This window comes from Tenrec ecaudatus, chromosome 4 (assembly GCF_050624435.1).
Source record: "Tenrec ecaudatus isolate mTenEca1 chromosome 4, mTenEca1.hap1, whole genome shotgun sequence".
Classification (NCBI taxonomy): domain Eukaryota; kingdom Metazoa; phylum Chordata; class Mammalia; order Afrosoricida; family Tenrecidae; genus Tenrec; species Tenrec ecaudatus.
In genome coordinates this window covers 58432383-58445140 of record NC_134533.1, presented here as the reverse complement: position 1 = coordinate 58445140, position 12758 = coordinate 58432383, and the positions used below count along the sequence as shown (strand labels likewise).

Here is a 12758-nt window from a genome sequence, read left to right as displayed (position 1 = left end):
TAATGGCTGGTCAGCTGGTGGGAAGAGACCTCAGAGGTCTCCTTGAGCTAACGCAGTGCTCCCCAGCCCCCAAACAAGGAGGGCTTTGACAGAAAATTAGCGGCAGAGGTTCACGTCCAACAAACACCCTGGAGACCCCCTGGTTCCATCTCCCAGAATCATGCTCACGTGAGCCTTATGCCTGCACCACCAAGTCCTAAGTCAGGGACGCCTGGAACCAAACCAGGCTTGACCATGTCCCTCCCGCTGCCTCTGGGATAGGTTGGAGGCTTCATGTGAAATCTCCCTTTTTAAAATCCAAAGCCATAAGGTGGTAACGGCTCAGTAACGGGGACTGTGTTCTTTCCACGGTAGATTTGACGCCAGTGAACAACAAAGGAGCTAGCTTGCCTCCGATGGAAACCTCTCCTTCTCTTTCTTCTTCGTGGTCCTCTCCATCCTCCTCTTCACCTTCTTCAGCCAGCGTTCCAGACCCTGCTCCCCATGGCTCCTTCTTGCCGCCGGTAAGTGCCCTTCCCACCTTCCACGGCGAAGTCTGGATTAGGCCATCATGAGGGCAAAGCCCAGGCCAGAGAGCAGCTGTGCTGGGCTCTCTGCTCAGGACTCCGACACCTGGGCCTTTTGTGAAAGCTCATCTGCTCCTTCTTAGTCCCTCCCCAAGGCATGGCCACGGCCTGAGCAAAGCTTGGGAGCTCGTGACGCTGGCCGAGACTGAACTGGACCGTGGGAGGCAGAGGTGCTGGGCCATAGACGATCCTTAAGGAACTCGCCCAGGGCAGTGAGGAGCTCACAGCGGAAGGTTGGCAGGCTCGGCGTGAGGGCGCCTTTGATAACGTCTTGACCACAACCAGGCTGGATGCTGCTTTCAGATGTGTGCAGATGAAGCACCTATTACCGACACCTTATGTTCCAGGCCAGGGGTCCTCAAACTGCGGCCCGCGGGCCACCTGCGGCCCGCTGAGGACATTCATCCTCCCCGCCAGGTGTTTCCCCCCCCCCCACCGCCCTTTTAACTTCAAAATAAGATATGTGCAGTGTGCATAGGAATTTGTCCATAGTTTTTTTTTTAAACTATAGTCCAGCCCTCCCACGGTCTGAGGGACAGTGAACTGGACCCCTGTTTAAAAAGTTTGAGGACCCCTGTCCTAGGCTCTAGGAAGTAGAGCTCACAGCACAGAAAAAGGTGAATGTTCTTGAGATGTCAGGTCCTCGTGACACCCCCCCTTCGAGCGCCAGAGCTCTCGGTTTGCCGTGGAGATTCCTGCTTTCTCCACGGCGCAAGGCCCATGCCACGTCATCAAGTCCATCCTTCCACCAACCACGGCTCCAACCCACGAGTCTCCAGGCCGGGGGAGGGGGAGGGCAGCCTGTGTTTCTTTGCGATTGGAGGAATGTGTGGGAATTAGTAGGAATCCTGGCTAAACAAGCTGCGGGGGTGGGGTGGGGTGGGGGTGTTGTCCTCTCCTGTGTGTCTAGGGAGCCATGAAGACTGGGCCAGCCCGACCCACACTGGCCCAGGGCCTCAAAAAGGGAGTCAATCCCTTTGCCTTCCTGTCTGCCTTCCGGGCCACCCAGTGCAGGCCTCAGAGACGCCTTTGCTCCGTAATGATGTCCTGGCCCAAGCAGATCCCAGGGCATTCCCTTAGAACAGAAAGTGGCCCTTTGGGAATCATCCTAGAGAAAATGGTTTGGCTCTCAGAAATCCAAAGAAGGGCTTCTTCCGAGGAAAGGCCGAGGAAGGGGGTGCAAACTGAGATTTAAACCACCACCACTCCAGCACCACCCCCATAAAAATAATCACGAGGTTTTTTTGTTATTAAATCATTTTATTGGGGCTCATGCAACTCATCACAATCCATATATACATCAACTGTGTAAAGCACACTTATACATTCGTTGCCCTCATCATTTTCAAGATTCGTCTTCTGCCTGGGTTCCTGGAAATCCCGAGTTGTTAAATCCTCACTATTGTTGTCCATCTCCTTGAGTTAACAGCTCGCAACCTCCCCTTACAGGTCTCTCAAAGTCAGGAAGTCAGGACCTCCAGCCCAAACTTTCCGGGGCAAACGAGCACCCCAGAACCACCCAAGGAGATCCCCCTCTACCTGCCTCATCATGAAGTCCTGGAGCGGGCAGAATACTGCCTGGTGAGTCCTGGGCATGATGGCCTCCCGAGCCTCAGGCCACGGAACCCAGAGGAGATGGGCTCTGCTGGGTGTCAGGAAGTACAGGCGACCGCTGGGAACACAAGAAGCATCCACAGAGGTCTGCACCCCCATGGGGAAAAGGACAGGTGTTGGGCAGACAGACCGCTCTCTCTCGAGACTGCAGAGGACACGGGAGAAAGGAGTACTGGACCCAGGAGGGGAGAGGGAGGGCCGGAGATGGCAGAGGAGAAGAAGTCAGGCTTGAAAAAGCTCACCCTCACCCCTGAGCAGAAGAGCAAGCTGCTGGATTGGAATGGTGCCATCCCAGCGAACTTGCGGCCTGACCCTGGGGAGCAGCCTTCCCAGAGAAGTCCGGAGTGTTGGAAAGGAGGCCGTGTCCTGAAACCAGTCCGTCCCTTGACTCTTCCTCAGGCAACTAGAGAGACACTGCCATCCCATAGACACACCGAGGAGAAAGTGGGCACCCCGGCTGAACAGGCTCTCCCGGAAGAGCGAAGCCCAGGCCCCCCAAAGTCCCCTCTGCGCCTCATTGCAAATGCCATCCGAAGGTCCCTGGAGCCCCTGTTCCCCAACTCCGAAGGTGGGAAGAAGATCTGGGCCAAGTCGAAATCGAAGACTCTGCCCTCCGGCCAGCCTCCCCCTTGTGCTCGCTCACAGAGCCTGCGGAAAACCATTTCCAATAAAAACTGGTACCAGCAGTCCCAAGGGAGAGACACAGCGAGTAAGGCCTCCTCCTTCTTGTCCCTGGGAACCCCTGCGGCCCGGGCTGCCCGGCCCTCCGATCCAAGCCCTCCTGGCCCTATCCTGCGCACCCACAGCTTGCCCAACCGTCCATCCAAGGTCCCCACTGTTTACTCACCGTGCAGCAAGATGGAAGATGTCCCCACGCTCCTGGAGAAAGTGAGCTTGCAGGAGACCTCGCCAGACGCTTCCAGGGCACCTAACAGAAGACTCTCCCTCTTTTCCTCCCTGAGACTCAAGGACGGACCTTTGGAGAATTTCCTGCAAGAATCCAGACAAAGAATGGACTTTCGAGACCTCTTTAGCAGCCCTAAGGACAAGACAGTGCCCACAGACCAAGCCCACCCTCTGGAGGTTGTGGGGCAGCCTCTCAGTCAGACGTCCCTGGGGAAGACGGGCCAGCCTCCTTCTGCAGGAGACTCAGGTAAGTGGCTCTTTCCTAATAAAAGTCGACAATTCCTAGTGGGCAGTGTGTTATTATCGACAGATTCAGAAGCAGCCATTTCCCACTGTATTTTACCTATTGCTAGCCTTACACACCATTTAGTTCAACACTTAAGACAATTTCCTTTTGGTTGCCTACGCCTGTTTGATTGTTTTAAAATAGGGCCCCACATTTCCCACCGCCATCAAGCCGATGTCGACTCACAGTGACCCTGGAGGACGGGGTAGAACTGCCCCTGTGGGTTTCTGAGACTGACCCTTTATGGGAGTAGAAAGCTTCATTTTTCTTCCCTCGGAGTGGCTGGTGGTTTCAAACTGCTGACCTTGTGATCAGCAGCCCGCTCATCAACACTGTGTCACCAGGGTCCGGTCCCACATTTTTATTTCAAGTAAAACATGATTTATCTTCTTGGGTATCTGTTCCAGAGTGAATTATATCCCACGTCCACCCCAAACTGTGTCAGCTTGACAGGGCTGTGGTTCTCAGAGATTGGGAAGTTTTGTAATGATTTGATTTGGCAGTTATATGATCACCCCCCATGGAATGATCTGAGGTGATCAGCCCTGATCTAATACCGGGGTTTATGGGTAGGAGGCAACGCCTGTCATCAGGTTACAGCCTTAATCCAATGCAAGGGGGGTTTCCCTGGGCCCGCCTGCATCCTCTTTCACCCCGCATGACCATCAAAGGAGAGATACAAAGATCTACTACCACAAAAAAAGAAGTGTCTGACCGGCTCATCTCCTCCCCAAGATGTAGCAACGATGAAACATACAACTTTCCTCTCAGTCCTAAATGCTTCCCACCCCCCCCCCACCACTATCATGATCCCAATTCTACCTTACAAACCTGGCTAGACCAGAGCATGTACACTGGTACAGATAGGAACCAGAAACACAGGGAATCCAGGACAGATGATCCCTTCAGGACCAGTGGGGAGAGTGGCTGTACCGGGGGGGTGGAGGGAGGTGGGTGGGTTGGAAAGGGAGAACCAATTACAAGTATCTACATGTGACCTCCTCCCTGGAGGATGGACAACAGAAAAGTGGGTGAAGGGAGATGTCAGACAGGGCAAGATATGACAAAATAATAATTTGTAAATTATCAAGGGTTATGATGGAGGGGGGAACCGGGAGGGAGGGGAAAAATGAGCTGATGCCAGGGGCTTGGGTGGAGAGCGGATGAGGGCAATGAATGTTCAGATGTGCTTTGCACAATTGATATATGTATGGACTGTGATAAGAGTTGTATGAGCCCCTAATAAAACTATTTAAAAAAATTAGAGCCTGGAGCAGAACATGTCCTTTGGACCCAGGGTCCCTGAGCTAGGCCCTCCTGGAATCAAGAGGCAGAAAGAAAGCCTTCCCCGAGAGCCAGCACTCTAGCCTCCCACATTCTGTCTGTTGAAGCCATCCACTGTCTTAACGAGCTAATGCTACTATGTCCTAGCATAAGACAGTCCCTTAATTGAAAAGCCCTATTTCTTTTTTCTTTTTAAACATTTTATTAGGGGCGCATACAACTCTTATCACAATCCATATGTACATCAATTGTGTAAAGCACATCTGTACATTCTTTGCTCTCATCATTTTCACAGCATTTGCTCTCCACTTAAGCCTTTGCATCAGGTCCTCTTTTTTCCCCTTCCCTCCCCGCTCCCCCCATGAGCCCTTAATAATTTATAAATTATTATCTTGTCATATCTTGCCCTGTCCGACATCTCCCTTCACCCCCATTTTCTGTTGTCCATCCCCAGGGAAGAGGTCACATGTAGATCCTTGTAATCGGTTCCCTCTTTGCAACCCACTCTCCCTCTATCCTCCTAGTATCGCTAGTCACACCCCTGGTCCTGAAGATATCATCCGCCCTGGATTCCCTGTGCCTCCAGCTCCTATCTGCACCAGTGTACTTCCTCTGGTCTAGCCAGACTTGCAAGGGAAAATGTGGATCATGATAGTGGGGTGGGGGAGGAAGCATTTAGGAACTGGAGGAAAGCTGTATTCTTCATTGGTGCTACATCGCACCCTGACTGACTCATCTCCTCCCCTAGACTCCTCTGCAAGGGGATCTCAGTGGCTGACAAATGGAAAAGCTCTATTTCTAAGCATTTGATATTTCTATGTCATTGCAAGTGATATTGCTTTCCCTGCCCACAGATTTGTAGCCTTTTTCATTTTCCACATCCCATTCCTATGGATGCCAAGCAAAGGCCTTAGATTTGGGGGCGAGGAAAATACATCACTCCGGCTAAAGCCTTGTCAGGCCATTGAGGGAATGGACTGAAACCTGTGCTTACTTACAGCAGGAAACCCTTCTGTGATGCCCCCGCGGTCTCTCACCTTTAAAACTTTTATTGTGATATGAAGATGTTGCTGTTGGTTTGTTATTGTTGTTGTTAAGTATAATCCAATCGAGGCAGTTCCGACCCATAGTGGCCCTATGTACAACAGAACAAAGCACTGCCCAGTTGGGCGCCATTCTCAAGTTGTTGTTAGGTACAAGCCCATGATTGTAGCCACTCTGTCAGTCCATCTTGCTGAGGGCCTTCCTTTCCTTCGCTGCCCCTCCACTTTACCAGTCATGATGTTCTTCTCCGGGTATCCATCTCCCCTGACAACATACATGTCTGAAATCCTTGAGACGAAAATCTCGCAGCCTTGCTCCTAGGGATCTTTCTATACTTCTTCGAAGACAGATTGATTCGTTCAGTGCATGGTACTCAATACTCTTCACCAGCACCATGGTTCAACTGCACCGATTCTTCTATGGTCTTCCTTATTCAATGTCCGACTTTCACGTGCATGAGGCACCCCCCCGCCAAAGTAACATCCTTTCCAGCATCTGAAGAGAGGTCTTGTGCAGCAGATTTACCCAATGCAGTGGGTCGCTTGGTCTCTCGATGGCTGCTTCCATGAGCATTGATTGTGAATCTAAGCAGGATGACGTTTTCCACAATTGCAATCTTCTTTCCATTTATCATGATGTTACCTATTGAGGTTACCTGTGAGAGATTTGGTCTCTACATTAAGTTGAAATCCATATTGAAGGCTGCAATCTTTGATCTTCATCAGCAAGTGCTTCAAGCTCTTTACTTTCATCAAGCAAAGGGTGTGTCATCTGTATTTCACAGGTTAGTAATAAGCCTTCCTCCCATCTCGCTTCTCTGATGATTTGCTCAGTCTACAGTGTATGGATTGAATAAGTATGGTGAGAGGATACAACCCTGGTATACACCTGTCCCGATCTTAAACCATGTGGTACCCACTTCTTCTTTCTAGTCGCACAACTGCCTCTTGATCTTGTATAGGTTCCGCAAGAACACAAGGAGGTGTTCTGGAATTCCGGCTCTTCTCAAGGATGTCCATTGCCTGCTATGATTCACACGGTCGAATGCCTTTGCATAATCAATACATGTTTACCACAAGTAAACATCGTTCTGGTATTCTCGGCGTTCAGCCGAGATCCATCTGGCGTTAGCAATGTTATCCCTTGTTCCACATCCTTTTCTGAATCCAACCGGAATTTCTGACAGCTCCCTGTCAATGTCCTGCTGTAACCATTGTTGGATGATCTTTAGCACAATTTTTCTTGCATGTGATATCAGTTTTAATTTGCACGTTCTGTTGGGCCGCCCTCCTGTGGAACAGGTACAAATATGGATCTCTTCCAGTCAGTTGGCCAAGACGTCTTCCAAATTTCCTGGCAGAGACGAGTGAGTGCTTCCAGTGCTTCATCAGCTTGTGGAAACATTTCAGTTGGCATGCCATCAATCCCCGGAGCCTGGTTTTCGGCTAATACCTTCAATGAAGCTTGGACTTCTTCCTTCATGCCATGGTTCATGATCATTTGCTACCCCTTGAAATGGTTGGATGTCAACTAATTCTTTTTGGTACAATGATTCTGTGTATTTATTGCCACCTTCAGTTTGTACTTCCTGCATCATTCGATATTTTGTCCATAGACTCGTTCAATATTTCAACTTGAGGCTGGAGTTTTCTCTTGAGTTCTTTCAGTTTAAGATGTGCTGAGCAAGCTCTTCCATTTTGATTTTCTAACATCTAGCATCTTTCCTTGTAATACTGTGTTCTCAAGCCACCTTGGCAATGTTCTGTTCAGCATTTTAATTTCATCATTTTTCCATTGGCCTTAGCAACTCGACAATTAAGAGCAAGTTTCAGAGTCTCTTCTGTCACCTAGTTAGATCTTTTCTTTCCTTCCTGTCTTTAATGACCATGTCCTTTCTTCATGGTAAACATTCTTCATTTCTTCCCATCTCTCTTCGGGTCCTCTGTCACTAATGGTCAATGGGTCAAATCTGCTCTGGAGATGGTCTTGAAATTCAGGTGGGATAGACTACAAGTTATATTTTGGTTCTCATGGACTTATGTTCATTTTCTTCAGTTTCAACCTGAACTTACATATGAGCAATTGACAGCCTGATCCAGAGTAGACCCCTGGCCTCAATTTAGCCACAGATGTGAAAATATATTTAACAAAAACCGCCATCTGAAGTATACAAGTCAGTTATTTTAATTGTGTTACCATGTTAAATAAGAATGCCACAATCACCACAGGCATTTTTGTTTCATCACCCCAAACAGACACTCAGTGCCCCTTAGGCAATACCTCTCATTTCTTCTCCCAGTTCCTGGAAACAAACTTTTCTCTGTCTGCATTTTCCTATTCTATTTCATATCAGCAAGATCATATAATGTTTTTCCATTATAGCTAGAAGCAAAGAAAATATTTGCCAGTGACCACTGCTATGTGGCAAATTCTGAGCCCTCAGATTGTATACATTTAATCTCACATTCATTGTGAGAAGTATTAGTCTTGATCTAGAAATGGGGAAGTTGAGACTCAGAAAGATTAAAATAACTTTAATATCATTAGCAAGTAAATAGTAAAGCCAAAAATTTGTTCTCAGATATCTCTGCCCTAACAATTGCTATTGAGTTATTTTTGCTTATAAATCAGAAGTCATGTGTAAGGTTATTAAAATATTTTATAAATCTATTTACTATCTCCCCAATGTGATATAGCATTTTTCTTTACCTGACTTTAATGTTCTTTCTTGATCTCTGGTTTTCAACAATTGATTATCATTAATATTCCTGTGGTTTGATTTGTATTTATCCTGCTTATGGTTTGTTAAGCGTTTTGGATCTATGTTTATATCATTACATTAAAATTGGGTAGTTGTCAGCAACTGTTACTTCAACTATTTTTCTCTTCTCTTGTCCCTTTCTGGTCCTCCAATTACCAAATTTTAGGCCAATTGATAATGTTTCACAGGTTATTAAGGCTGTGTTAACTTTTTATTATTAAATACTTTTATTGGGGGCTCTTACATCTCTTATCACAATCCATACATTGATCCATTTATCCAAGCACATTTATACATATGGTGCCATCATCATTTTCAAAGAATTTTCTTTCTACTTGAGCCCTTAGTAACAGCTCCTCATTTCACCCCTCCCTCCCCACTCTCCCTCCCTCATCAACCTTTGATAAGTTATAGATTATTATTTTCATATGTACTATCATCCTCTGTCACCCTTCACCCACTTTTCTGTTGTTTTTCCCCCTAGAAGGAGGTTCTAGATTGATTCTTGTGATTGATTCCCCTTTTCTCCCCCCACCTTCCCCTAATCCTCCTGGTATCTCTATTCTCATTGTTCACCCTGAGGGGTTTATCTATCCTGGATTCCCTGTGTTTCGGGCTCCTATCTGTAGCAGTGTGCATGTTCTGGTCTAATCTGATTTTTAAGGCAGAATTGAGGTCATCATAGTGGAGGGGGGGAAGTATTAAAAACATAGAGGAACCTTGTATGTTGCGTCAGTGCTATACTGCACCCTGACTAGATCATCTCTTCTTTGGGACCCTTCTGTGAGGGGATGTCCATTTGTCTACAGATGGACTTTGGGTCTCCACTCCTCATTCCCCCCTCCCCATTCATGTTGTTATGATTTTGTTCTTGGTCTTAGATGACTGATACTTTATCCCATTGATACCTTGTAATCACACAGGCTTCTTCCATGTAGGCTTTGTTGTTTCTCAGCTAGATGGCCACTTATTTATCATCACGCCTTTAAGATACCAGATGCTATATATTTTGGTAGCCGGGCACCATGAGCTTTCTTCACCACATTTGCTTATGCACCCATTTTGTCTTCAGCGATCGTGTCAGGAAGGTGAGCATGACAGAGTGCCAGATTGTTAGAACAAAGTGTTCTTGTGTTGAGGGAGTACTTAAGTCGAGGCCCAATGTCCATCTGCAACCTTAATTCTTAATATATAGATATGAGTAGTTGTATACCCCTCTCATTATATATAAATATATTTACATATGTACATGTCTGTATTCAGATCTTTATAAATGTCCTTTGCCTCCTGGTTCTTTCCTCTATTTCCTTTTACTTTCCTCTTGTCCCACCATCATGTTTGCTTTCATTTGGGTTTAGTAATTCTTTGCTGTTATATTGCCCTTAATTAAGCCCCACTAGGCATCCTACACCCTTTACTCCATTGATTTTAGTTCACTTGTTGTTCCCTTGTCCCTGGGTTGGTTGCCCCCCACCCTTTTTCCCAACCCCCCTTCTCTCACAACCCCCCCAGAACTGTCGGTTCCATTGTTTTCATCTCCAAATTGTTTATCCTACCTATCTTATCTAGATAGACATGCAGAGACATTAATACGTGCAAAGCCAAACAAAACAAAGGAAGACTAAACCAACAAAACAATAACAACAACAAAAAACAAAATCAAATTAACAACAAATAGAGAGCCAATGACAAAAAAGGAAAAGTCTATAAGTAGTTCCAAGCCTGTTTGTTGACCTTTAGGAGTGTTCTCCAATCGAGTCTGATGGGGTGCCACACTCTACCTCCAAAGTCTACTTTTGTATTCCCTGGGGATTTCATTGCTTTGCTCCCCTTACTGCTCTGTTACATGCTCTTGGTGTTTTGCCCCAGTGTGATGGGGTCAGATTGGCCACAATTCCCGAACTGTGCCTCCGGTGTTGTCTCCTCTAGTGCTATGGTTCAGTGAGGCAAGTTGTGTCTCATGATGGGCCCAGTCCTATAGTCCTCTCTGTGCATTGTTTGCTCTGAGCAGGAATATCATCCTCGAGGCTTGGTGGGCCAGGATTTGTTCCCCTCACTCTCTACCCCACTTTGTCTCTCCCGTGTGCTCTAATCAGATGTGCCCCTCTCCCCAAGTTGTGCTTCAGTGCTGTCTTCTGAAGTGCATTCTTCTGGGGGTGGGGCAGGCCCACATTGTTGAGATTGGGTTGAACCCCTTAGACCTATTTGTTCCCTGGTAGAAGCTGTGTTCATTTTTTTTTCCTTTCTGAAATTCATTTTGAGTAGTTTATATTTCTGTTCTTCAATAGCATTGATTTTTTTTCTCCTTTTCAATGCTTAATCTTCTGAAGTTAATCCAGTATAATTTTCATTTCAGAGTTTGTATTTTTTACCTTTAAAAATTACATTTATTTCTTTTTTATATCTTCTACTAATGTACTTATGTTAATATTTTATATCCTTGAATATATGTAGAAGAGTTACTTTTAAATCTTTATGTGCTGATCCTACTGTTTCTGTCATTTCTAGGTATGTTTTTTTTTAAATAATTTTATTAGGGGCTCATACAACTCTTATACATCAATTGTATAAAGCACATTAGTACATTCATTGCCCTCATCATTCTCAAAACCTCTGCTCTCCACTTAAGCCTCTGGCATCAGCTCCCCATTCCCTCATGAACCCTTGATAATATATGAATTATTATTTTGTCATATCTTGCACTGTCCAACATCTCCCTTCACCCACTTTTCTGTTGTCTGTCCCCAAGGGAGGAGGTTATATGTAGATCCCTGTCATTGGTTCCCCCTTCCCTCCACCCTCCCAGTATCACCACTCTTGGCACTGGTCCTGAAGGGATCATCTGTCCTAGATTCCCTATGTTTCTAGTTCCTCTCTGTACCAGTGTACATGCTCTGGTCTAGCCAGATTTGTAAGGCAGAATTGGAACTATGACAGTGGAGAGGGGTGGGGGTGGGGGTGGGGGAAGGAAGCATATAGGAAATAGAGGAAAGTTGTATGTTTCATCATTGCTACACTGCACCCTGACTGGCTCTTCTTCTCCCTGCGACCCTTCTGTAAGGGGATGTCCAATTGCCTACAAATGGGCTTTGGGTCTCCACTCCACACTCCCCCTCATTACTCTTTGATGCCTGATACCTGATCTCTTTGACACCTCATGACCACACAGGCTGGTGTGCTTCTTCCATGTGGGCTTTGTTGCTTCTGAGCTAGATGGCCGCTAGTTTACCTTCAAGCCTTTAAGACTCCAGATGCTATATCTTCTGATAGCCAGGCACCACAAGCTTTCTTCCCCACATTTGCTTATGCACCCGCTTTGTCTTCTGCCATTGTGTCAGGAAGGTGAGCATCATGAAATGCCAGTTTACTAGAACAAAGTGTTCTTGCATTGAGGGAGTACTTAAGTGGAGCAATGTCCATCTGCTACTTTAATACTAAACCTATACATATATGCACATAGATCTATTTTCACATCCTCATATATAAATATATTTACATATGTATATGCCTTTATTTAGACCTCTGTAAATGCCCTTTGTCTCCTAGCTCTTTCCTCTATTTCCTTTTACTTTTCTCTTGTCCCACTATCATGTTCAGCTTTCATTTGGGTTTCAGTAATTCCTCTCGGTTACATTACCCTTGGTCACGCCCTACCAGGCCTCCTACACCCTCCTCACTACTGATTTGGATCACTTGTTGTTCCCTTGTCCCTGGGTTTGTTGACAACACTTCCTTTCCACCCACCTCCCCCTCACCCATGTCCCCCCAGAACTGTCAGTCCCGATGTTTTCTCCTCCAGATTATTCATCCAGTCTATCTTACTTAGACAGACCTGTGGAGATAAGAACATGCACAAAAACAAGACAGCAAAACCAAGCAACAAAATAAAGCAAAACAACAACAAACCAATGACAAAAAAAAACAACAACACAACAACAAGAAATAAAAGCTTATAGTAAGTTCAAGGACTGTTTGTTGGCCTTTAGGAGTGTTTTCCAGTCAAGTCTTATGGGGCACTAATCCCTGGCCCCAAAGTCTATTTTTGGTATTCCCTGAGAACTTTGTTTCTCTGTTCCCCTTGCTGTCTGTTCCACACCCTTAGAGTTTTGCCTCGGTGTGGTGGGATCAGATCAGGTGGAATTCCCACCCTGTGTCTCCAGTGTTGTCCCCTGTAGGCCTATGGGTCAGTGAGAGATATCATGTCTCATAGTGGGGCCAGCCATATGGTCTTCTCTGTGGATTGGCTGCTCTGAGAGGGAATCTCTTCGTCAAGGCTTGGTGGGCCAGGATGTGCTCC

At 46.4% G+C, this 12758-nt stretch overlaps 1 protein-coding gene across 1 annotated transcript in view; it reads left to right on the top strand.

Moving 5' to 3' along the window:
• MICAL2 (microtubule associated monooxygenase, calponin and LIM domain containing 2) overlaps nt 1–12758 on the top strand; it is a 227099-nt gene that overhangs the window by 175851 nt on the left and 38490 nt on the right. Inside the window, exons 24-25 of the mRNA XM_075546057.1 lie at nt 355–503; nt 2016–3333. Coding sequence (XP_075402172.1) covers nt 355–503; nt 2016–3333 — 1467 coding nt within the window. The remainder of the gene's footprint in view (nt 1–354; nt 504–2015; nt 3334–12758) is intronic.